Source organism: Lycorma delicatula, chromosome 10 (assembly GCF_047948215.1).
Source record: "Lycorma delicatula isolate Av1 chromosome 10, ASM4794821v1, whole genome shotgun sequence".
Taxonomy (NCBI): domain Eukaryota; kingdom Metazoa; phylum Arthropoda; class Insecta; order Hemiptera; family Fulgoridae; genus Lycorma; species Lycorma delicatula.
In genome coordinates, this window is record NC_134464.1 from 53,243,734 (window position 1) to 53,270,976 (window position 27,243).

Sequence of the window (27,243 nt, forward strand, 5' to 3'; positions counted from 1 at the left end):
CGCTCACATAATCTTGCTGTTGGGGATTAAGTTTTGATCACCAATGAAGATTTTCACTTCCATGAAATGCAAGCACGGAATTGTCAGCCAAATTTATCCTGGTTCTGACTATCTAGTGAGGGTGGCTGATGTTAAATACTGCTAAAGGTCTACTAAAAAGACCTATACATAAACTATGTATGCTACCAATCAAGGATTGAATTAAAATAATATATTTTAAAAAGTAATAACATATTTTTCAAGGTCATAATGATATCTGTAACAATATTTTATTTGATTATTTATGGTTCTGTATTATCATTAATTTCATTTGTTTTGTAATCTCATTATATGTTTGTTGATATTTTTTTTAAATATTGTATTAATGTATATTTTAAGATGCATACTTATGTTAATGTAATTGTTTTTTCACTTTTATATTGCTCCCATACAATATACAGATTATTATACGACATTCAGATACAAATACATAAAACATAAACATAAATATACATACAACATATTCACATACATTATTGGGGCTACTTTAAGCTATTTAAGCTACTTTTGGTTCCATTAAGGCACCAAGATAGTTTGTCCATCATTTGCTTGAGGATTGGATTCCTGAGCTTTATTTGTATGGTTGGTATGATATAAAGGTTATACATCTTAATACATAGGCTTAGATCTATGCGATGTTAGGTACAATTTCCCATTAGCATCACGACTGCTCTGACCAATGGGCACATCTTGACACATAATGCTTTACGAACAACATTATCAAAGAAATCCTAGATCTACGCGATGCTAGGTACAATTAATCTACAGGTTAATCCACTTTAGATAACATACATGTAATCTCCCTTTGGCATCACGACTGCTCTGGCCAATGGTACATCTTGATGCATAAGGCTTCACAAACATTGTATAAGAAACTAGATCTATGCGATGCTAGGTATACACTGATTAAGATAATCAGATCATTCATTAAGTTATATAATTACTTATAACTATTTCAAGTAAATATGAGTTGTAAACCAATTTATATATTATGAGCTTTATGATTTATTGTAAGATTGAATGTAGCTTTATAGTTCAATATATAGATAATTGTTACATACTATTTGTGAATAGAGAGTGATGGCAATTTGGTCTAAACATGGATGTCCTATTATGATATTGCGGCAGTATGCACATTGTAACTTTTGTTATCTTGTTAGATACAACATTACGATTGTATAAGTTATGTACAATTACATGATCTTACTACAATATATTTTATATATATATAATTGTAACATATTGTTGTTAACATATGGTAATGTGTAACACATGACATGAAATTAAAATGCTATTTGTAAAATATTATCAATTATTAAAAATTACTATTAAAAATGTCACTATTAAAAATGTATGTGAAATTTAAAACATTCTACATGATACAGAATGGCCTATTAATAACAGAGATTAATATACTAAAAACATTTTTAATAATAATTAAAATCCTTTTTTCTGTAAATTACAGAAAGAACTGTAGTTGATGTAGTAAACATTGTTCTGAATGCTATGTTGTATTAAAAGTCAGAAAATGTTGCCCTAAGTCTGGGTCACTGAAACAGAAATACTCAAATGTTAAAGTGCAAAGAGTGAACACAGCAGTCAATGTATCTTGGGACTTCCACATCGAAATAAATAAATCTATCACCTTCACTTATACATTTTTATATTTTAGCTTTTACAAATTAGCAATAAGCTGTCTAGTTATGTGTTTTTTTTTTTTTAATTTCTTGTCTATGATATATCAACATTGGTATTTTATCCCTCAGAAAAAAAAATCTGAAAAATTTATTAAAGATGTGAAAAACATAAAGTAACCCAATCATTATATTTTAAGATAAAATAACATAATACTGGAATACAAATTAAAATAACAGGTATTATTTATTACAAAAATTAACACATTTTCATTAAAAACTTTTATTTCTTTAAATATAATCTAAATAACATTTCCTTAATATTTTAAATATTATGTAATCTTATTAATTTATCAATTAATCACAGATACAATATAATGTAAATTAAAAAAAGAAAAATAATACTAAAATTAAAAAATATTGATAATGAAAATAAAACAAAAAATAACAAGCTATTTACTTTCCTGATAACTAAAAAAAATAACACATATTTTATTTCATATTACATAAGAGAATAAAAAAAAATATTTGCACCACAAAATTTATTAATAGTAATTTTATGATTTTTATCTTTGAACTCAGTAGTATTAACTAAATTTTCATTTATATAAGATTACTTCAAAATTAATTGAAGAAAAACTATAAAATAATTTTTAATATTAACTAAAAATTTTCAAAACACAGTAACAGTTAAACTTGTAAAACTAACACCAACTATCAACTTCCACTGCATCCCACAATCAGTTAGTATTCAATTCTATAATTACACCTATCAATTATTAAAAAACTTAAATTAACATTACTATAACCTTAAAATTTGTTATGACAACACACAACTCCACTGCCATTATTGGAATCATCCATAATTATATTACTTATAATAGTATTAATTTAATCTTTTTCTAAATTTTAAGTTTTCTAATAAATGATTAATGTAATTATATAATTGCATACCAACTCATGATGCAGGATCCTGCAAAAAGCTGATTATTGGTGTTATTTTTTTAAGTCTGTTACTATGTTTTGGTGGTTAAATATTTAGTTAATATTGAATTAATTTAATTAGTACAGTGGTTAATATGAATTATTTGAAATTTCAAAAAATAAATAATGAATATTATAACTTGGTAAATTTCATATTGTATTAAAATACATGACTTTTATAATAACAAATTCAGTGACAGCTGGTAATTTTTACACAGTAGGGCTGAGACTTCAGCAAGATTTTCCTTTATTTAATACAACTAGAATAACAGTATATGAATTCATACGATTAAAGAGTTAGTGGCTCTAATTCAAATTAGATGACATTCTTTTGTTTCTTTTTTTTTTTTAAAGATAACTAACAAAACTAAAGCAAAGGAGACATTACATAATACTCTTAAGGGCGCTTCAAAAATCTGAAATTCATGCTCAAGTATTAAAATATTTATTTTATAGACTCTTTAAAATATGACATTTATGTGCAGATGGGAGTAAAATATTATATTTCAAATATAAAAAGTTTGAAAGAATTAGCATACAACATAATTAACATATTCATAACAAGAATAAGCAGTGCTGCTATTACAGAAGGAGATTAGACAGTATGCTATTGGAATGACAATTAGTTTACAGATTTCATTTGATGGACTTTTAATAATTACACAAAAATGTTATGTATGTGATTTTTAATAAAACATTTGTACAAGTATTCCATTAGCAAAGGGGGCGAGTTTTTGTGCATTGATACAAAACTAATCTACTTTGTTGGTCATTAACTTGTGAAAAATTATTTTGATCCTCATATAAACTGTATTGTTATAAGAGGCATAGGGATTTTAATTTACACTTAAAAAAAAAATTATAATCCTTTTTTTATAAAGCCTTGTTATTTACAGAAGGCCCTAAGATATTTAATATTTATTGAATTAACATCTATGTCATATATCTGTCATTAACAGTTATGAATTAACATCTTAAATAATTCTTGACCAAACTAATTTTTAAGATATTTAATTTTAATCTTTTCTTTATTCCAATATTAAAAATTTATGTTTTGTAAACACACTGTAACAAGAAATAAATGTAATCAGATTTGACAAAACAGTGCTTAATTATGCTGTTTACATTTTTATTAAATGGAGATTGATGAATAGAAATGGTTTAATGGTCATTGGAGGATAACTGAGAACATGATGGGTAAGTTATATAACTCTTATTTACTATTTTTTTTAAGATTTTGATTTTGACTTCTAACGGGTTTCAAAAATTATAACAGATGTCTCTTTCAGTAACAATTTACAATGAGGGAAGGAATAAAAAAAACTTATATAAAATAATAGCAAGACAAAATTTACAAACATCCTCTAAATAAAACTCATAACTTACTAAAGGCTTTTTACTGTTTTAATAAACTACATACTTTTACAGTTTATCTACAGGTACTATTAATGTAGCTAATTTGGTATCTTTAAAAAAAGATGAAATTGATACTGCATTACACAAATATTAAAAAAGCTTCTCTGCCCCGTTCGACTAGCTAAAGTCATCAATAACAAAAGATTTGCATGAAACCTACCCAGGAAACAATTGGGGATCAGGGAAATGAAATTGGACCTCATTTTTATTTTCTACTGGCTGACCATTCAGAATCAAAACATACGAAAAAGAGTCCAAACAAACATGCACTATATTCCTTTTAAGAAATTATCTAAGTAATGATGCTAAAATAACAATGACAAAAAATTAAATAATAACACAACACAGAACAAGTGAAATCACTTGGATATGCTTCCTTGATCAATCATAAGTACTAAATTCAAGCAAATTTTTCAGACTATCATTTCATTAGATTTGGTTAGAAACGTTTTTTGGGCAGTATAATATTTTCCCTGAAATTTTTTTTTATAGATGGGTGCACCAGCTTGTTAATTAGAAAATAGTTTAGCCAAAAAAATTCTAGGCTTTATTATTTTTGGGGGTGTAAAACGGTTCAGCTATTTTAGAGAATAAATCTAGAACAATAAGTAGATATTCAAATAAGAAACATCAACGTAAAGGACAATAGTACAAAGGCCTTTTCCACATTTCCCATTAAATATATTAATAATATCTGCGGGCAATTTGTCAGTGATCAGCACAGTTTATATAGTAATAACAAAGGAATCGAAAATTACAAACTTGCCAATTATTTTAATAAATCAGCAACAAATCAGTAAAACAGTTGGCTGAAGATTAGATTTAAAAAAAAAAAATTATCATGTTACAATAAAACAATTTAGGTTTTTAAGTCCAATATAGGTAATTAAGTTTTTATGAATCATATTTGAGGACCTTTTCTTAGTGTTCTCCAGATTTTTCCCTTAGGAAAAGAAAACACTTATTACTTTGGGGTTATGATTACACAAAATGTGAATCTTTTCTGTCTTGATATTTAAGATCTTAACTGAACCGAACAGCAGCAGCCTACCACCAAAAAATAATTTTAAGTAACATTTAAATTTTTAATAACCTCACTTAATAAAAAAACACTAGCAAGCTTCTTTATTAAAAATTTTATGTGTTTCGCAGGATTCACATTTTCCAAGTAAATTATTCTTTTTTAATTGCAACAAATCTGTTGAACATTACTCATGTATTTCCGAGTTATCTTATGATAAGAATGACTGTATTATTTACTAATAAAAATATACTGAAGGAACAAATTTAAAAATTAAATTCGAACAAAAAAAAAAAAAAATAGTCGTTGATTCTGAAAGTTCTGCCAGCCAGCTTCCTTAATTGATGAGTTTAATAATATAATTTATTTTATAGGAAGATATCATGTACAAACATAAAATAAAATTCTTCAATGTAGAATAACATACCATAAACAATGAACTACAAATATTACGTTCTTGTCATTTTACATTATATATACAAATTATACATACATTAATTTTTTTTTACACATTAAATACTTTTTCTCAGTAAGAACAAATATAATATTGTCTTTTTTATATTAAAACAGTACTGTTAATGTAAAACAAATATTAAAAATATATGTTAACAGACAGATCAGAAAAAATTAATAATGGAATATAGTTTTCATAAAAATTCCTGAGTATCTGTTTGTTCTCTGAAAAATGTACCGATCTAATTTATTAGATTTGTTACACGACACAGAAAAACACTTCAGTAAATAATTTAAAATTACTATAAATGTTAAAAATACAATCCTTCTCCATTATCTGGAAAAAAAAATTTTCTAATTAAAATTACTTGTAAAAATATAATAAATTTTCAATAATTAATTAATTAATGTGAAAAGTTAGACTGATCCTACAGAACTAAAAATAACATTACTACAAAGTAATTGGTTTTAGATCAATTAAAAACACAGTTTCAGATCGATTACAAATATCCCTTATTTTTTACCGACTCTCATCTGGAGCACAGGGCATCCAGTCCATTTCATTTCTCATTTTTATTTCTAAACTTGGTACAATTTTTAAAAAATATGTATTAAACTTTACTGCCATAACACTAGGTCGAGCAATTCCTTCATTAAGGAATAATATCATTTCACTTATCATAGATCAGTGGTTAAGTTGGACAACATTTCATCAAAGTACAACAGGTTAATAAAAATAAAACCATACAACGGATCACAATCCAACCGTTTAAAAGACAATTTACAATACAAAAATAAAACACATTTTGTAAAACTAAGTTTTTAATTTTTTTCAAAATCATAAAAGAGTTGAACAGTTTAAAATAATGATCCAAAAAAGGAACGGCTGAAAACTTTGTCAAAGTAATATGTTTTTTTTTTTAAAATATAATCGATTTTAGAGTTAACAAATCAGTTTTCCTATGAACATTTATGAATTTTCATAACATCAATGAATTTTCCTATACACTTATTGAGATTATGAACATTTGCAGTAGTAAAATCATTTTTAAACATAAATTTTTGTTTCAGAATATAAACTGAGCTGAAAATAAAAATTACATGCTAAACAATAGTGACATTCAGTGTTACATGGAAGTGTAACTGTAGAAATTATTCTCAAGGGTTTTTTTTCCAAACTGAAGACAGTTTAATACAAAAACATTACTTGAAAGCTTACTGTAGATTTTATGTGAATGGGTTTAGTAGGTAAATAATAAGGTAATAAATGAAACACACAAATTTAAAGTGACTAATGTAATTAAGGAATAACTATTAAATTCAAAAAAAATTTAATCATTATTAAAGTAAAGTTTATGTGATGACAGACAGGCATCTGGCGTACTGACTGTACTGTTAGCACTAACTCTGGATTGTACTCAACTCTATATGCTAACCACACTACCAAAAAATGGAGAATTCAAGAACATCCTTCTCCTGACACTGATCAATAAAATTAAGTTACTATTGGTAGTGGAAATTTTCAATCTCTAAAATTTATCTTTTTATTACACTATGTTTTAGCTTAATTAAAACTAATCTGTTAAGCCCATCACTACCACCATTAAATTGTTTAATTACTCTTAACTGCCAATAAAGGGGAGGGAAACTGTCTTCCTTAAGTAGGAAAAAGATGTCATGATGAAAATCTACTGAATTTGTTGAAAGCTGTATTAACATATCAATAGATCACCTTGACCATAACTGTTACACATTTATTAAAAGTATTGTTGTATGGTAAGTCAGTTGATGGACAGATCTGACAGATTGGGGTCAAGAAAACTGACTACACAGCTATTAATTAGGAAATTATGGAAGATAAATATGAAGTATTGTTTAGATCTTAGAGTGCACAAAGATCTAGAATTTAGAATTGCATCAATTTGGATCAGCAATGTGTTAAAATTACTCAAATGTTAAGCTTGTATTACTGATAACTCTCTTTAAATGCTCTCTCTTAAATCCTGTTAGAATATACAAAACACTGAATGGAATAAGCAGTTATAATATATTATAACTTTATATAATATTTTTTATAAATATATATAATATATATATATATATATTTATATTTTGGCCAACACCTACATATATTTTACAAGCAAAGGAAAAGAGGTATACATATATTGGGTAGAAAAACCCAACACTTTGTAGTTTGAAAAAAATTAAGAATTCTGAAAACTATTTTACTGTATGGAGGTCTTTAAACTTATCGGGAATATACTTTTAAAGATTATTTGAACTGCATATAACAAGCCTTTTCTTCAAAAAGTTTATAAGCAGTTACTGGATGCACTGCAAAGAAAATTTGAAAACCAGTTACTTTTATATGGATTTCAATAGATCATGGATAATGGTGTTCTTCGGTGGTTAGGTTTCAATTAGCCACACATCTCCGGAATGGACTACCTGAGACATTTCATTCACCTTCATACATATCATCTTCATTCATTCTTGAAGTAATACCTTACAGTGGTTCCGGAGGCAAAACAGAAAAAGAAATTGAATAGGAAGTGATTATCACAGCACATCTCAATAGTGTTATGGCCAGTAATGACAGTGTAGTTATATTTTGATGAAAACTGTTCTCAGTTTTATAATATAAACCCTTCTGCTGATATTTCTACATCCTATGAAATAAAATTTTATAAAAATCTTAAGATCCATTTTGAAAAATTTAGCTCTGACATTTTGGAATTTTAACTGCAGCAGACTGTATTTAAAAAAAAAAAAATAGACTGATTGCCTCTAATCTTGGGAAATTTCTGACAAAAATTTATTGAATATGGCCAATTTTATAAACATTAAATTTTCCAGTATTCTCGAAGTTCCTTGAAACAGAATGAACTGCATTAAAAGCTTGGTATCTAATTGATATGAACTTCCCAAACCAATATCTGAGCCAATAATGTAAATGATGGAAATCTTTTTTTCAATAATTCTGTGAGAACTACTAGCATGCAAAAAATTATGAATCAAAAAATTGTACTTAAAACAAAATAAAGATTATAAAATTATACTAATTAATTGTTTTGTAAAACAATTGTTTTGTAACATTTCAATTTAGCTCATATATGTAACGATAAATTTTAAATTTAAAGATAAAAAACAAGGTTACTCTCCATACCTATTATTTTTATATATGAGCTTACTTTAATCTTAAGAGAAAACAAAATTAATTAAGATGAGACTATTTTCCATTCTTGGAGAATATTGATTTAAAAGTGTATTACCATACAGTCAAATTTGATACAAGGTACTACACTTATCTTTACTTTACCGGTGTTTATATTTTCTTATGTGAAAAACTTACCGTGTATAATAGACTCTGTAATAAAGTGTTTTGGATCTCCACAAACTGTAAGAATTATCAAATTTAAGCAAATATACACCTTGACCAGGATATGTATGACTTCCAGCATATACTTCATCCTGACAGTCACGTCGATATACCGGAACTATAATTGACAAAGGTGGTCTATTAGCAGCAGCTTCAAGTCTCTTAGATACTGATGAATTTGCTCTTTCAACATCATCAGGAAATTCTATAACAAAATAAACACTAAAATAAGTTCAGCATTCAATATCTTAATTGCAACAGTTGTGGGCAACTAGACAGAATACAAACCGCACTCGTGAATGGCAAATCAAAATTCAAGAATGAATCTCATAATATAGGAATAGTGATTATCAAGTTCAAAGATAAATTTAATTTAATTACTATCAGATGAACAAATTAGTTCACTGAAAATATTCTGTGCAGATCTTGTGCAAGTGCATGATACGATATACACATTTTTCCTGAAGAATTAAAAATTTTCCCTATGTTTTGTGTTTGTAAGGAAACTATTCAATTTATTACATCAAATACATTATTTATTTAAAGAAATAATTTTTTAATACACAAATATTATCTATTTTAACATGTATTATTGGTACTCTGTTTTGGTTATTTATTAAATGATTTTTAAATAATGCCAAGTAAATTTCATGTTATGGTAATCTATAATAAAAACATAATTACTTGTAATAATTATTTTAATATTATTTAATTGAAATTCTTTTAATACAGATTTTTATACTCACAAGGTCTTTCCACAAAAAAAAAAAAAAAATAGATTTAATTGTTTCACCTCTCTAATAAACAAGTGAGCTCACTTGTACCTAGTACACTTAGAATAACATAATTATTCTTATAAAAAAACTATTCCAAAAATGATGAATTTCTTTATTTCTGTGAGCATAAATAAGAAATCTGTAATACATTAATAAATATATATTATGTATAAACTATATTATTATTAATTGATATATTAATTATATACAATCGACTTTAGGTCATCCTACCTTCAGCAAAATAACCACATGAAGAGTCATTTTTCCAAAAGAGGAATAGATGTATTGGCTATATCGTGACATGATGTTAAGCCTTTATTTGTTGAGTCATCAGAGATGTTCAATAATGCCCAGTCTAGTCAGCATTGGAAGTAGGACAGGTTGCTCTCTGACTGTTGATGTGAACATAGGTACTGCAGTTTCATTGTTGGAATTACCAGTCAGGCTTATAGTGTTAAAAATTTAATCTGAGGATCAGTCATTCTTTATATATGGACAAATATTATAACAGTGTTTCTCTTGCTGAGTAATTATTAAATTTGATAAATTTACAACTGGTAGGGGGAAATAATTACAAAGTTCTTTCTGTTTCTTCTAAGTGGAATGGCGAGGGGAACAGTTATACTAAATAAAAAATGTAAAATTAAATTCAAAACCCAAACTGACAGAACAATGTAAATACATGATGGCATGACCAGATTATCTCTTAGCTGCACATGTATACAAAAAATTAGTTATGTTCTCACTGTTCTGATAACTCAAGGTTCTGTAATTAACAAAGTTATCAAACATTTCCTGATATTCAGGCTGTAGATACAAAAATAACCTTTTTTGTTTAGATTCAAGTAAAAATTAGTGATAAATGAAATGTTAAATAAAATATTCAAGGCAGTAGTTAGCTAATGTTTAAATGTAATTTAATTTCTTTCTTAATAAAAACGCAATTCTCATATTATAAGTCACAGTTTTCATAATATTCTTGTCTTTAAAACTAATTTAAATGTATAGAGAGTGATTCAAAAAGGACTTCACAACTTTTATTTAAAAAATTATTTAGATAACTTACAGATTCGGCTGAGGTCTCATTTCAGAGCAAAACATATGAAGTTTTGACGTGCGTATTTCATTAATACCGAATTTGTCCACCAGTATTGTTAAAAATGGTTATAACATTTTCTGGAGGAGAATATGTTCTCTATGTTTTGTGGTTTCACAATTTGTAGTCAGCTATGTAATTTTCATACAGAGTACGACAGGGAGCCTCCTATTAAGCTATTTACTCTTGGCACCAAACCTTTGTTGAGAGAGAGAGAGATTGTTAAACATACAAAATCAACAGGATGTCCAAGCCTCCCTGAAGCTGCTATGGAACAATTCAGAGAAAGCTTCGTACGTAGTCTGAAGAAATCAACTCAACATGCATCATGTGAGACTGGCATTCAACAAATGACTGTTTGGCATGTATTATATAAACAATACATTTGAAGCCATACAAAGTAACCATGGTTCAACACATTACAGATGATGACAAAGTTGCTCAACTGCAGTTTTGTCTGGAAATGATGGATAGAATTGCAGACAATAATAGATTTTTAGTGATGAGTCACAGTTTCACATCTGGCAATACCCCATAACTGCCGAATATGGAGTAGCGAAAACCCACATGAAACTTTGCACATTCATGATAGCCCTAAAATCAATATTTTTTGTACCCTAAGCAAACGAAGACTGTAAAACCCATTCTTCTTCCAGGAGGCAACCATAAATGGTATCGTTTATCTGGACATGCTTCCAAATTTTCAAAAATTTTGTTAACTCAAAAATTACTGATAAAGAGAAACCATTTCAAACGAAGACTGTAAAACCCATTTTTCTTCCAGGAGGCAACCATAAATGGTATCGTTTATCTGGACATGCTTCCAAATTTTCAAAAATTTTGTTAACTCGAAAATTACTGATAAAGAGAAACCATTTACAAGAGCCTGTGTCCAAAAGATAAGAGAAAATTCAGAGTTTTCAGACAAGGAAAAGAGTAAGAAACAAAACTTGTGTGCTAAATTTGAGAGAAAATCCAAAGTTTTTAAATGATGGACGAGAGAGTTAAAACTGGATTACATGTGAAAAAACTTAGATCTATCAAAATAAATTTTCAACAAGAGAAATCAAATACAATGTGATTAAAAAGCTTAAAAATCTTAGAATATTTTTAAAAAGGAATTAGTAAATAATTGTAAACGAGCTAAACAAGTCAGTTCTATTGAAAGTTATTATAAAAAATAATTAAACAGTTATAGTATTAAAAAAAATTTACAAAAGGTGCAAAAAAAATTGTAATAAAAATTAAAAATATGTAAAAAATCATCTCAAAATTTAATAAAAATTGAAAAAAAGGCAAAAGTTCATCAGTTTGTAGAATTTTTGAGAAAGATTTAGAAAAACTTACGATAGAAAAAAATTTTAAATGTAGATGTTTTCTCAAATCAATATATTTTTGAGAACTGGATTTACCTGCTACAAAAATTAAGGTTAAGAATGTTGTAAATTGAAATTAACTAGAAAAATCTTGTAACAAAAATTAGAGGAGGTCTGACATTCAGAAGCAGAAAAAGTATACTGTTCTCAGCACTAGTTCAATTAAGAAAACCAAAGTTTATTAACAACTTTTGCTTTACTGTTTTGTTCTGAACTCATACCGAATTTGTAGATAAACAGTTTTGAAAAAAAATAAGTTCAAATGAAGTAATGTGTTTGGATAATGAAATAAAGTACTAACTTATAAAAGATGATCGGATTCTGTAAGATGCGCTCAATACTTTCAATACAAATTTGATTCATAATGACATTATTAATTAAAAAAAAAAAATGGGTCCATATCTGATGAATATGCAGTAGATGATTTCTACACTAACAGAGTTACAAATGAGAGTATTTCCATATGTGCATAATTTTTTTATGGTTGAAAAATGTGCCTTAAAGAAAGAAGGAATAAAAGTTTGTACAATTTTGTGATAAGTATTAAATATGAATCCTTATGATCCTTATATAAGGTTTCAGATATTACCATACGTTTATTTGTCTTAAAGGAAAACAAAAAATGACAGGAAATGTAGATTTCATTTTCCCAAACCCATTTATGGAATTTCCTTTTAAAGAAATTGAAAAAAAAAAACGAATAATGTAAGACAATGTATAAAAATATAAAAACTTTGATACAAAATTTTTTACAAGAAAATGTCTACAGGAAAATTGTACATCTTTGTTGAAGTCTTAAACAAATTATATTTAACAGAGACTAAATACATTCATGTAATAATATACTTTTAAGAAAGAAATTGCTTGAAAATATTTGTCTTGCTGAATTGTATCGAAATATAAACTTATATTTTTAAGATATGAACAGAAAATATAAATTTCAACAAGAAAATAATTACTACAAGTAACACTGGTTGTTATTTGTGCTGGTGATCAGATCATGATGTTGAAAATTCTAATTATAAGGAAGTATTTGAAGAAAATCCCATGACTATAAATTAAATTATACTTTTTTTGATAGCTCCAATTATTTTTGACAGACCAAAAATTACATTTGTTAATTGGTCACTTCATCATTAGAAAAAAAAAAATAGATACATAAATAAATAATATCATCCAAAATTGTAACTGCGAGTTATAAAAAAATCTGTGTTTAAAATATAAATTTATTCTTTTTAGCTTAAATTTCATTAAAGAAATTTGCATAATAAGAAAATAAAATCTGTTTATGAATTTTACCTTCATCATCATCATCATCGTCATCATCTTCATCAACATCATCATCGTCATCTTCACTTTCAGAAACGTGAACTGACACTTGGTTTGTTGGTGACTTGGTCCATTCAAAATAAACACCAAAACCTATATCATAATTATCTGTAGCAAATTCCCAGAAAAGACATGTACCATCTTCATGGGTTGGAACACGTACCTGTAAAATAATTTAACAGTTTCGTCATTTACAATTTGAATAAAGGAAATACTGAATTTAATTTTTCCACTCAAGTTATTGGCACTAATCACAATCCAATCAAAAATTAAAAGGTATCAGAAATAAGCAAAACTAACCTTATATGAGAAAGAAAATCTACTAACCGTTACAGTTTCTCCATGTCCTACTTTTATAATAGCATCACCACCTTCTTTTCGTATAGAATCTTTGAATTGTTTAACATCTTTCCTTGTCCACATTGATGCCAATGATATTGTTTGAGAGCCACCTATAAAAAAATTATTCATTGAATCATGTTATAAATTATGAATAAATCAAGAAAACTTGAAATAAGTAAAGTTCAAAATCTTATTTAAATTTTTTTCCTAATGAAGAAAGATAATCTAATAAAAAAGAAACAGTCTGAAACTGTTATCTATTAATATTAAAAGAAAACTATATTTATGCTGTCTGGGCTGACCTGGGCCCTAAAGGTTTATGTTTTGGCTAGACGGGCCAACTAGTCATCGATAAACTCAAAGACCTGGTAACCAAACCTTAAACAATTTCAGAAAAATTGGCCTCAATAAAACCCCACAAAAAACATCAATGGCAGAATAGTGAATACGATGAAACAGTGGAGAAGATACATAAAACACATGGATTTTACACATGGTGTTACACCAAACACAAAAATCAGAAACATGCTTCCAAAATCTAGTAAAATAAAGAAAAGAAACTACCTGAACCCTAAGGAAAGTAAAAAGACAACACCATAAAGATACACTGAAATCAAAAGAAGAATTCAACAAAATTCAATTGAGACTATCACAAAACCTTCAAAAACTAGCTCCAAAAAATGAACCTCAAACCCTACTAATGAAGGATGAAAATCATTATCTGGCCCATAACAATAAAGAAAATGCAGAAATCCTAGCTAAATATTTCAGCAAACTCAACTGTGAAGAACTGACAGAAACTTTGACTTAAACTCTTCAACCAGCACCCCAATAACACCACCACCACTCCCACAAGAAATGAAATCTACCAAGCATTGGGTGAGATGAAGAATTATAAAGCAACAGAGATCAGACCTTTGCAGAAATCTGGAAACATGTAGGAAGACCAGAAAAATCTCCCTTCACCAACAGCTTATCAACATCTGGATCGAAGAACTATCAGAACACTGGACGACAGTCCTCATCCACCTGATATACAAAAAAGGGGATAAAACAGACCCTAACAACTACAGGGAAATCTCATTCCTAGACAAAACGAACAAAATTCTTTCAAGAATCAGCCTCAACACGTTTACAACTAGAGAAAGAACTAGAATACCAGGGAGGTTTAAAACCCAGGAAGAGCTGTCCAGATCATGAGTCTCAAACTAATAATCAATTATAACAATAAAAGAAGCAGAGATATGGTAATAACTTTTATAGACTTCAAGAAAGCATATGACTGCATCCATAGAGAATACCTACTAAAAATTCCAAGACACCTCGAACTACATAGCAAAATTAACAAACATGATAAAACTGACTCTCACAAACAGTAAATCAAAAGTAAAATTCAGAGGCGAACTCTAAAATATTTGAGATCAAAACAAGAGAGCACCAAGGGGATGGACTCTCATCGCTACTATTCAACTGTGCTCTGGAAATGGTAATGAGGGAATGACTCAAAAACTGTCCCCCAAAAATAAAAAGAGGCCAAAAAATCAAAACAAACTGTCTTGGTTTTGCTGACTTGGCACTGCTAGCAAATAACATTGACAAAATAAAATACAAATATTAGAACTTCAAATCAATGCTAATAAATTTGGCCTAAAAATATCATTTGAAAAGACAGAAATTATGCCACAAAACCCAATTCAATTAAAAGAAGTAAACAAAAATGGCAATAAAATGTCAAATTAATAATCCAATTTAAATACCTTAGAGAAAAAATAACAAACAACTTAAATGAAAATACCTCAATCCAAACAAGAACCATCAAACTAACTAAGGCACAAAAATTAACCTCGTACACCTACAATAAAAAAGTCTATCCATAAACGCAAATATAAGGCACTATAACAGTTATAAAGCCAGAAGCCAAATATGCAGCACCATTTATAATATATTGTATTTGGGTAATTTCAATCTGAAAAACACAAAGACAAAATGCAGATGATCACAGAAATAAAAAGAGAATGTGAAGGAAATTGGTCTTATACCAAAAGACACCACAGACAAGATAAAATTAAACAAAAAAATCAAGGACAAACACACTTGCTTCACACTCACAACACGAACATTTTCAACAACACAAAGGACAAAGATTTCAGAACATATGAAATACTGGGACGACTGCAGGCCTGAACAGTCCCTGCGAAGAAACTTGGATACTAAAGTGATTTTATACAGTCATAAAAGATGAAAAAAAAACATCAATTTTTTTTATTCCTAACAGGCTAAATGTATTACAGTTAAGTTCAGGGTAAGATACACACTGCCTGATGAATAGAATATCCTTCCCTTCTTTTCACCATCTACTCTTTTTTTTATTCTTGACCTCTCCTTCCCCAATATTGGTCTTGTGATGTAGGCCTGACTATGACAATTCTTGACACGCCATGGAGAATTTGGAGACTATCTCCATCGCACCACACGACGGCCGTTCCCCAACTGCCAATACTGTGGAGGTTGACACCCCAGAACATACGTTCTTTCATTGCCCAAGGTGGATGGAACCTCGGTATGCCACAAGTATCTGTCGACTGACACCATAAACCGTGATGGCATACATGATAAGAAACCAGGAAAACTGGCTGACTGTATAAAGGTATGTCGCTCTACTCCTATGAACAAAAGAGGAGGAAAGCCAGGACTGGATCGCCTGACAAGACATGAAACAAGGAAAAAAAACATGTAATGATGCTCACTAACGAGTGAATAGAGAACTGATGGAACAGAACAGAATATATTTGGATAGACGGAAGAGGTCCCAGGAACAGCATAGCTGAGCCGGGCTCCCCCTCCCAACTGCTGAACAAAAAAAGAGTGATCCAGACGATACAGGCTGACCTGCCACACCGGACATACAGCCGGTAGGTGGGGAGGGCTGTTAGTCAGAAGGACACCTCTCCGGACGCAACATTATTTGCTTCACTGCAGACCAACTGATGCATTTTACATAATCAGTAGGGAAGCTGTCTGAGGACTAACATATACCTGGACCATGTCCACGTGTATATTACACAGCCTGTCCAGAGGCTGCGTAGATTCAATGACAGATTTAAACAAAATATATATTTCAAGCTCTAAAGTAAAACTTTGTTAAAATTTCTAAATTAGTCTTATATCTTATATCTAGTTTATTATATTTTTTATGTAGATAAATAAACAAACAGTCTGCATAGCTAGGAGTGAAGAAATTTTTAGGGTTATTCCTTTTCATGCTAAACTTCTTTTTCAGTGCTATTAAAAAAAAATAAGGTAAGTTTGAAAAAAGAACATTTTTTTACAGAACAAAAAGAGATGTCCTGTGTAAAAGAAGTTAAATTTTATTGTTCCTTAATAAACATTTTTTAGTAAAAATGAAGAACCAACCAAACATTTAAAAAAGTTTAACCAACTCTGTATCTTTGGGAGTACATCTATCCAATAAAGAAAAAAATATAAATTCACAATTATACTAAAAATACAAACTGGTTCAGTAAAGAGATCAATACAGATACTTGGTAAGGTGAATAGAAAGGAGTTGATGCTACCAGTATGGTATTTTTAAGTTATAACTACCTTTAGCGTGAATAAAAGCAAGTTACAACTGCCCCTATAGTTTCAATTTAGTTTTTCCAAAAAGATAATTATTATTATTTCATTTTTGATGTGAATAAGGTGAAGATACCACTACTTAAGTTACAATTTTATTATTTCACAATCTGAGGAAGAGCACATTCCACTTTGTCAGTAGTCAACATGATGATGTTCATGTATATGAGAGAGGGAAAAACATAAAGAAAGAAGAATTATGACTAGATACAAGAAATTGATGCATTTTGAGACTGAAAGTATTGATTTTCTAACTTCAGAATTTATGCCACATAGTGATAAAACTCTGGGAAAAGCACTAACCCCAAGAAATCACATGGAAATATTTTTACATTATTCTGCTGATCATGGATTTCAGGGTGGAGTGGCAGAGGATCTTGGATATCAATAATTAGTTAAAGTATTAACAATGTTGTGGGTCATATTGTTGAAAAAGCTCATAACCAGATTCATTTTTCCAGTACAGCACAACAAATGAATAATGCTGGTTTTCATTGTGGCAAACCACAATGCTGTAAAAATAAAGAATCCATCAATGTTTAGGGACAAATATATTTAATCGCAAAGGTTATGCAAGTATAAATGTTCAGGTGATGTGTGATGCAGAGGAAAGATTTACAAGTATCAGCGTCAAGTAGCTAGGCTCTGTGTAAGAATACGAAGGAGTGATATTCAAGACATAATCTCTTGATATGACACCTCAGCTAGTTTGCTAAGTGGTACATCTCTGTGGCTGATCATGCCATTCAAGACAGCTGAAGGCAACATTCAACATCTATTTAACAGCAAACATACTACAGAAAAAGTCATAATAGAAAAGGGGTGGTAAACTCAAATAGAAGTTCCAAAATCCTTGGTAACTGCATGTGAGCATCACTAGAAAGGATACTAAAACTAACAGTGAGCTGAGCTATCTTCACAATATTGCCAAACATCTTATTTGGTGTTGCATGCCAATTTTCTGGTTGCTGACTAGGCCTGTGTCTACAACTAATGGCCTGCTACAGTAGCATAAACAGTGACAGGGTCTATCTTTTATATGGATTTGAATACTAGATCGTGGATACCAGTGTTCTTCGGTGGTTGGGTTTCAATTAACCACACATCTCAGGAATGGTCGACCTGAGACTGTACAAGACTAAACTGCATCTACATTCATACATATCATCCTCATTCATCCTCTGAAGTAATACCTTACGGTAGTTCCGGAGGCTAGACAGTAAAAGAAAGGGTCTAGCTATACTCAAGGCCAGCATGGTGACAACAGCTGAACTAGTAACCTTCAGCACAGACAGACCATGCTAATTATACTGGCCTTATTTATATACATTTTTTAATCATTTATTTCTTTATTTTATTTTTTGAAGGAAAAGAAAAAAGGATATAATGCGTACAGTTATAATTTTATTTTAAAATTGCATAAAAAAGACATCTGAGATTATGTCAGTCTGTGTTTAATTGTCAGGGTAATTTTTACTTTTTCTGCATTTCAAGTTGCAGCAACAAGACCCGCCTCTGCAGTTCAGAGCTGATAAGCCTTTTGTTTCTTCATTTTCGTAGGACACCATCTTCTTCATAATGGGTCTTGCAAACTTATTAATTGAAATGGAGGGTTGTGGCATTTGTCATTGTTATTAGACATGTAGTGGTTACCTTGTTGCTGTGGTACCCCAATGGAAATATTTCCAGGCACTTTGGTGAAAACTGGATTTTTTGTTTCACCCAATATTAATAAAACATTTTTCCCCATTCTTTAAGTTTGATCTTTTTGCTTCCCATTGTTTTTCATCAGTTTTCCTTTTTACTTTCGCTTTCATGTTTTGTAGCATTTTCTTCATTTGGGCTACAGATTTCAATCCCAGTACCTTGGGAATATATGCTACATATGTGTCCCCACGCATCTTTTTTCATTAATAACTTTTGGCACTATTGACTTTTCCAACAACACTTGGTTCTGTCTACAGTATTCTTAACAAACAAGCTGCCAAAAATTTAAATGAGTAATATAGCTTTTACAATAAAAATAGTTGAATATTTACAAAATTGACTGAGATGTTGCTAAATTTCCTACAGTAAATGACTATTTGCATTATGTGTATAATATTATGTAAATTATGTATTTAACATCTTTGCTAATGATAATTAAAAATAATATTAGAATAAAGGATTTATCTAACTTTGGTTGTGTTAATTGTAAATTAGTTAATAATAATACGGAATGCTTTAATAATTTTATTTAAATATTGTAAACCATTTTAATAAATGGAGAGGTTAGAATTAAAAACTGAGTTTGTAGTTTGTATCAGACATCTACCCCACTACAAAACCCAACTGAAGCTAGTCAATTTGAACATATAAATACACACTGTTCATAGAGAAATTGTTAAGAGGTTGCAGTGTACGACTGACTTAAAACATCAATATAAAAAAGTAACGTTATTAAATATAATTATCACGTTTTAGGGAAAACCACAGTTGTGAAACTGCAATACATATGTTTTAAATGATCAGATAATTAGCATAGATAATGATGAAACCGTATTTATAGATTTTATGCGGGTATTTGAAACTAAATAAAAATTATCAATTTACACTGAAAGAGTGCTCAATAATTTGCAAACTTATCCTCTCATCTTCCTGGCAGGAGACTAAATGTATCATAGTATCATAATATATATATTTGTTTGTTGAAATAATCTTTATTCTTCTAAAGAATCTATATTAAGCAACACAGGAACAGTCTAATGATAAAAAAAAAACACTTCACTGAAAATATACTTAAAGTTTTCTCGGTACAATACAGTATAAAAAAATAAGTACTATGAAAAAATGTATTATCAATAATTGTATTAGCCTACTAAAAGCCAGTGTTGGTACAATCTGATCTTAGTCATCAGTACATAGATCAGATAGTAAAGTATGATTTTTGTCAAGAGAATCTGACTAATTCTTTACCATGGAATACAAAATTTTGTTAACAGAAACAGTGTTATTACATTATTAATAATATTTTATTAAGTTAAAAATTTCATAAGCCACCAGACATTTTTAGTTCTGTTTCTATCAATATAACTTGTAAGACTGTCACTCAAAATTAATAAAGTTATGGTTATAAAAGTAAATCATAATAAAAAATGTTTGCCACTTTATGTGCTTATGTTCAGCAGCAATAATTTCAATAGGTCCAAATTTTTTTCCTTTTATTTTACAAAGATAATTGAAAAGTTAATAAGAAATAGCTGCAATTATTTCACATCTAAGAACAATCTAGTGTGAACAAATTACATTGATTGGTGCTCACAGTAATCTAAAATGTGAATATATAATTTTTTTATAAATTTAAAATATAACAAAATATTTTTGAAGATAATTGTATAAAACACTCAAGATAATCAAGTAAAAATATAATTTGATTCTTAAAATATTTGTTACAAAATAAGGTCTTAAATATTTTAAAGAATTTACCTCCTTCTTCTTCGCTCTCTGGTTCATCATGAGGTACATCTCCATTAGCGATTAATAACGGAGATGATGTTTCTTCACTAGAATCTACTGAATCAGATTTATTATTACCAGATAACTGTTGCTGCATCAGCTGTTGCATATACTGATGGTAGTGCTGATCTTGTAACTGTCGTACTAATACTGCTTGCTGTTATATAAAAGTAAAAAGTAAAATTAATACGGATATACGTTAAATTATTAAATGCATTTTGTTTTTTATAAATATTTACATAAAATCTCCTTTCTATTCTTCTGTTCTGTTTAAATCATATTTTAACTTGTTTGGATAAAATATAAGCTTATTATAATGTAACACAGCTGCTTCAACCTGTTGCAGTATTACAGCATTGCATATTGTATGCCTTATCTAAAAACTGAGAAAAACAGAAAGATCAGACAAGTATTCTTTCACAGGAGCCAACTCCAAATTGAAAGGGAAACATATTACGACCTAATGTTTCTAGGAGGGTAATAGCAACACCTCTAGATACTCTTACTACACATCAGTAACCAATAGTTGGCTGGAAGTAAGGTAGTGAAAACTGACTAATTACACAAATACAATTTCTGTTTCTTAACATGCGATGTGTGAAAGCAATCTATTTAATAATGTTGAAAATGAATGTGAAGTAAAAATTTTTCTCACCCTACATTTTAAAAAATTCCAAAATCTGTATTTTGAAAATCGATATTAAATGGTGCATGATTATACATGTATTTTTCTTTATTTCATATGATTACTGTGTACTTTTTTATTTCATATGATTGCTTTTTATTTATGTGCTTAGTATATATTTTTACTCTATTCATCAGTTGTTAACCATGAAACAATAATTTAAGTCATAACAAGCATCATACCTCTCTACCATAATATATTTGAATAGTACACTACTGAAGTAAACAAGGTTCAAATTGTCTGTATAATTCAAAACAACAAAACTTGATGGTTTTGTTAGCCAACAAGCTTAATCTCTTAAAGCAGTGTGATAACTGTATTAGTGAAGTTTCATAAAGCCTATAAAGTATGTAAATGATTCAGACAGTTTTGTTACATGTATGGTGAATTGAAAAAAAATCACACAAGAAAAACATTACTCTTAATTAAAAATGTTTATAAATTGTACTTGATTGTAAAATCAGTGTTCATAATAAGGAATGTGCTCAACATATAATATGTGCCCAACTTCCTGTAAGTGTGCGGTCAACTTATAAGAATGGCTAAAAGGCACATGAAAGACTTTGCCATTTGGTGTCCCTAGAATTTGGCATGAACCAAAACATCACTTAATATTATTTTTGGTTAATTAATGTATCTGGAATTTCTAAGAAGTCTTAACGTACTGCACTTTATCCTTCACTGCCATCTACACTCAAACCTGTACCTCACAGTGAATCCACTGCAGCCCCCAAGGTTCCTGAAAACTTGTTTTGTGAAAACTGTGATGAAGAAGCGGACATTATGGAAAAAGACAATAATGATTCAGACTTTGAATTACAATCCAGAAAGCCACGTCTTATTACAAGGTGAGCTAACTAAACTTGGTTGAGATTAAACTTATAAAAAAAATCAAGCTGAACTTTTAGGCTAAAGATTATAAGGTTGGAACTTAGTTTTAAAAATACAAAAATCTCAGGCTATCGAAGCCAACAGAAATATTTTTCTTAATGCTTGGCTTAAAGAATTACTTAGTTTACTGTACAAATATTGTTACGCTTATGTTACAATATTAGGGTGAGTTCATGAACCTGAATAGTGGTGCTTTTACACTGATTCCTCAAAGTATAGGTTAAAAGCATTTTTGTTTCACAATAGTAATAAATATCCTCTGTACCGATGATCTGTTATGGAATCAATATGAAAAGAACTTATGATGTTATGAAGATTATTATTAAAAAAGTAAATAATAAAAAGCGAAGTTGGAATGTGTTTGGAGATTTAAAGGCAATAGCTTTTTTGTTAGGTATGCAGTTGGGATATTCAAAATAGACACGTCCACCTGGATGCCAAAAAGTAGTCTGATTAGTGATTTCATTAAGGTTGGGGACAAAGCTGACAGTTCTGTTCCTCTAGCAGCGCAATTTTAGGATTTCTTGAAAACTCTTGAAGGGCCTCTGCAGCAGTTCACAGATGAATCATCCTGAGCTTAATGAATTTAAGGCAATGTTCTCTGCGTTGACAAATGGATTTGAGACGCTTGCCTCAGATCAAAGGCAGACTTTGGTAATTAAATGTGGCATTTGAGGCAACTAAATCCTTTAGTTGTTGGGTGCTGGTTCCATCCCAGTACCAGCACTTGTACCTATTAGGGAAGAGTTTAAATAATACACAGAGGTGCTTAAAAGAAAGTGGGAGGCCAGCTTAACCTGCAAGCAGCCGAGATCATCTTACTAAACAGGAAGGATGGCTCCAAAAAACTATTTAAGAAATTAGAGAGGAATTTCAGACTGTCCTGGGGCAATTTTTCTTGGGGCAAGAGGTCAAATTTGAGAATCAGCAACATACCGATACAAAAGACTTAAGGCATAACAAGTCTGTCCTTGAACAGATGATAGGTCTGGTTATCTTAGCAGATGACAAGGAGACAATTATTTCAGAATCTGACTATTAGTAAAAAATTGGAAGTCAAGGTGGAACAGATGCATAAAAGGCCTTGATGTGTAAAAGGTCATTGTCTATGATACAGATCGTCGCCTGTCCAAGGAGGAGGTTGTGTCTCTCAAACAGGAGGAAAACACTGACAAGTCTGAGTGCAGGTTTTTGTTCATGTGATTTCCAAAGGTATGAAGGTATATTTGAAATTGGGCCTAGACTGTTTAATAAGTTTTTCGCTATGGGTAGATTGTTTGTGGTGGATTTCTCTTCTTGTAGAATCAAGGAATATATTATGTTCAGAGATGTTTTAAATGTTGTAGATTTGGTCATAGGAAAAAATTCTGGCAATAAGCTTCACTCTGCATGCATTGTGGTGACCAGGATCACAAGCATGAAATGTCCTAAAAAATTTGAGACTATTCGCGTGAATATTACAAAAGGTTGCACAAGGATTGCAAGCTTTTGTTCATTAGGAAGGACTGCTGTTATTATTTGAGAGATGTATTTTAATTCATTGCATGGTTAGGTTTGGACAGATAAATTCTCAAGGTGCTTACATTCCTCAGATCAAGTTAGGTGAAATTGTTGAGAAATGGTCCCTGTATATAATTCTTCTGCAACATTCATATATGGTTGAGGGTGATCTGATTTTAATAGCTGCCAAAAATTTTATACAGGAAATAACAGTTCTGTATAGGGCATTAGACTAAGTCTTTTTGAGGCAAGTTTCTGATACTCATGATGTTGTTAAACCTTTATTGATGGTCTTGATTTCTGTGTTGTTAGTTTGTATTTTCAATACAGAGATTCCAATGATGAATGTTTAGAAAAGTGGGATAGAATTCTTGGTCTTGTTGGTACTGTCCTATAGTGTCAGATGCTGATGAAAATGCTGTCAATTCTTTGACAAATAGAGGTGAATTAGCTGAAGGCTCTGTTCTGCAGTACGGATTACAGGTTTTTGTTTTCAGTGAGTTACTAACATATGCTGGAATCATAGATGGAAGGAGACTTTTTGATTGAACAAATATTGGTATTACTGTTGGTAGGAATATTGCTGATACGGCTGATGTTTGGTCTATTGTTGATGACTATGCTACTGATCATTGATTAATTATCTTGAGTTGGTTAGGCAGTTGTGAGATGCTTATAGGTGGAATATCCCTGATCATCAAGGGTGCTTCCGGCACAGGAAGACGGACTGGCCTAAATTTGTTAATATTCTCTCTGCTAGACTTCATGTCTTAGTCTGAAGTTTGGATGATATTCAATTGGAAGACATGTCAGAAAGAGTTTCTCTGAATTTCATTGTTGGTCACTATGACTTCAATTCCTCCAAAGTTCAGATCAAGTTGAAGATCTGCTAAAGTCTATCATTTAAAACAAAATCATCAGCATATCTAATTGTATTGATAACCTCTCCATTTACTCTTAGCCCAATATGTTGTTCATTTAAAGCTTAAAAGACTTTGTCTGAGTATAGATTAGTTAGTACAGGTGAGAGAATGCAGCCGGCCTCCGTGGCACGAGTGGTAGCATCTTGACCTTTCACCCGGAGGTCCCGGGTTCGAATCCCGGTCAGGCACGGCATTTTTCACACACACTATAAAACATTCATCTCATCCTCTGCGGAATGAATTGCTTGACTGCGGACCCGCAGGTAGAACAAACAAAAGAAAAAGGTGAGAGAGTGCAATCCTGTCGTACACCACACTGAATATCCCCCATTCAGTACTTCTTTTGTCCTATTTTATTTATCCTTTGTCATCAATAAAATTTTTTAATAATTCATGTCTTTGCTGTCAATATTTGTACTTTTTTTTCTCCTGTTTAACCTCTGGGAATCTCCGTCAGGTACTACTTCAGAGGATGACTTATGATATGTATGAGTGTAAATAAAGTGTAGTCTTGTACAATTTCAGGTCGATCATTTCTGAGATGTAAGGTTAAATGAAACCCAACCACAAAAGAACACCGGTATCCACAATATAGTATTTAAATCTATATAAAAGTGCCTTTACTAGGATTTGAACATTAGAACTCTCGACTTCAAAATCAGCTGATTTGCAAAGATGCGTTCACCACTAGACCAACCCAGTGGGTTCAATATTTATGTCCTGTAGCACTTCTATATGAATGGTCATGTTTAGCTTTAGTGAATGCCTCCTCATAATCAATTAAACACATGAAGACATTTCTATTGATCCAGACATCTCTGAAGTAGTATATTCAAGGCAAAGATGATATCTCTGCAGTATCTAGATCTTTGTTTTTTGGGTATGGTAATGAAAACAGACTCCAGTCAATCTTCTGAGATGACTTCTGTTGAGAATATAAAGTTGAAAAGGTTTACCAACACTTTGAGAAGTTCTATGGGTGTTATCTGATGCAGTAGTCTTCCTTGATTTACCCAATTTTATCAGCGTGTAACACCTCGGATCTCAGAACATCAACACCTTTCACCATCTGTAGATTCTCCTCAGGTACATCAACTCAGTCACACTGAAATGATTCACCCAAGTAAGATGTCCAGCCTTTGGCTAATATCTTGTTGATAAAAAATTCTGTCTGTTGATAAAATTCTGTCTGAATCATCCACTAACACAGGTGGTTGACATTTTTTGACACTCCAGCTATCTTTTTGAGCTTCTTGTGCAAATTGAAAAACTGATGTATTGCATCCAATAACTTGATTTTCACAATTAGCAATCAATCATTCTGCCTTTGCTACCGTGATTTTGTTCTTTATTTGTCCGTTTAGTTTTTTGTAAGCATCTTATTATTTCTTATCATTCTTTTTGTTTCCATAAGATCCAAGATTACATCAGTCATCCACTTCTTTCTCTTCACATACAAACTAGATATATAGCATGTTTCAATAACATCCTGCAATGTATTTTTGATGTTATTCCATGTCTCATTCACATGATCAGATTGGCCCAGATTATGTAATCGTTGATTTACCTCCCACTTCAATATGCTGTCATTTGAGGGAATTCATAATGGTCTTTTGTCAGTTTTCCTAGTAATTTTCTTAAGATTAAATCTTAGCTTTGCTATAAGTGGGTTGTGATTTAATATACTGGTCCCAGGATATGCACAGACACTTTTGACACTATTCCTGAAGAGTCTATTAATTAGAATATAGTCAATTTGATTTCTTATGGTATGTTTAGAACTATCACCAGGTGCATTCCAAGTATATAGACATCTCTTAGGTAACTTAACCCAAGTATTTGTAACATCTAGCTCCTATCCTTGGAAAAACTCAAATAGTCTATCTCCTTTGTCATTACTCTCATCCAACTCATATTGACCAAGAAAGTCTTGGTCAAATTTTACATTAAAATCACCCATTACATAAGTTATTTTTTTCTTTAGTAATTTTAAGAAGTTCATAATTTAATTTAAAGAGCCACTTCACCAGCATACTTGGAATCTGCCATCGGAGCATATACCTGAATAAAGTTGGCAATGAATGGACTACCACTAAATTGGAGAAACATGCACCTGATTATCCAGTTTCCCTTGAACATAGAGGCTTATTATATTCCAGTTGCAACATGAATTTCAGACTTAAGTATGTTAAAACATGTACAGTTTCTGCTTGGTAGTACTCAAGCATTCTCTCCTGGAGATCTGAGTGAAAAAATTGAAACTCTGGA

General features: G+C 30.2%; 2 protein-coding genes across 2 annotated transcripts in view; both read right to left on the reverse strand.

Annotated features, from left to right (window-relative positions):
• LOC142331457 (putative methylmalonate-semialdehyde/malonate-semialdehyde dehydrogenase [acylating], mitochondrial) overlaps positions 1–27,243 on the reverse strand; it is a 247,944-nt gene that overhangs the window by 75,215 nt on the left and 145,486 nt on the right. The window lies entirely within an intron of this gene.
• LOC142330970 (Golgi resident protein GCP60) overlaps positions 2,959–27,243 on the reverse strand; it is a 61,348-nt gene continuing 37,063 nt past the window's right edge. Inside the window, exons 6-10 of the mRNA XM_075376453.1 lie at positions 20,947–21,133; positions 13,831–13,955; positions 13,474–13,666; positions 8,900–9,131; positions 2,959–5,884 (exon numbers count right to left, since the gene is read on the reverse strand). Of these exons, the coding sequence (XP_075232568.1) occupies positions 5,881–5,884; positions 8,900–9,131; positions 13,474–13,666; positions 13,831–13,955; positions 20,947–21,133 (741 nt within the window). The 3' untranslated portion in view covers positions 2,959–5,880. The remainder of the gene's footprint in view (positions 5,885–8,899; positions 9,132–13,473; positions 13,667–13,830; positions 13,956–20,946; positions 21,134–27,243) is intronic.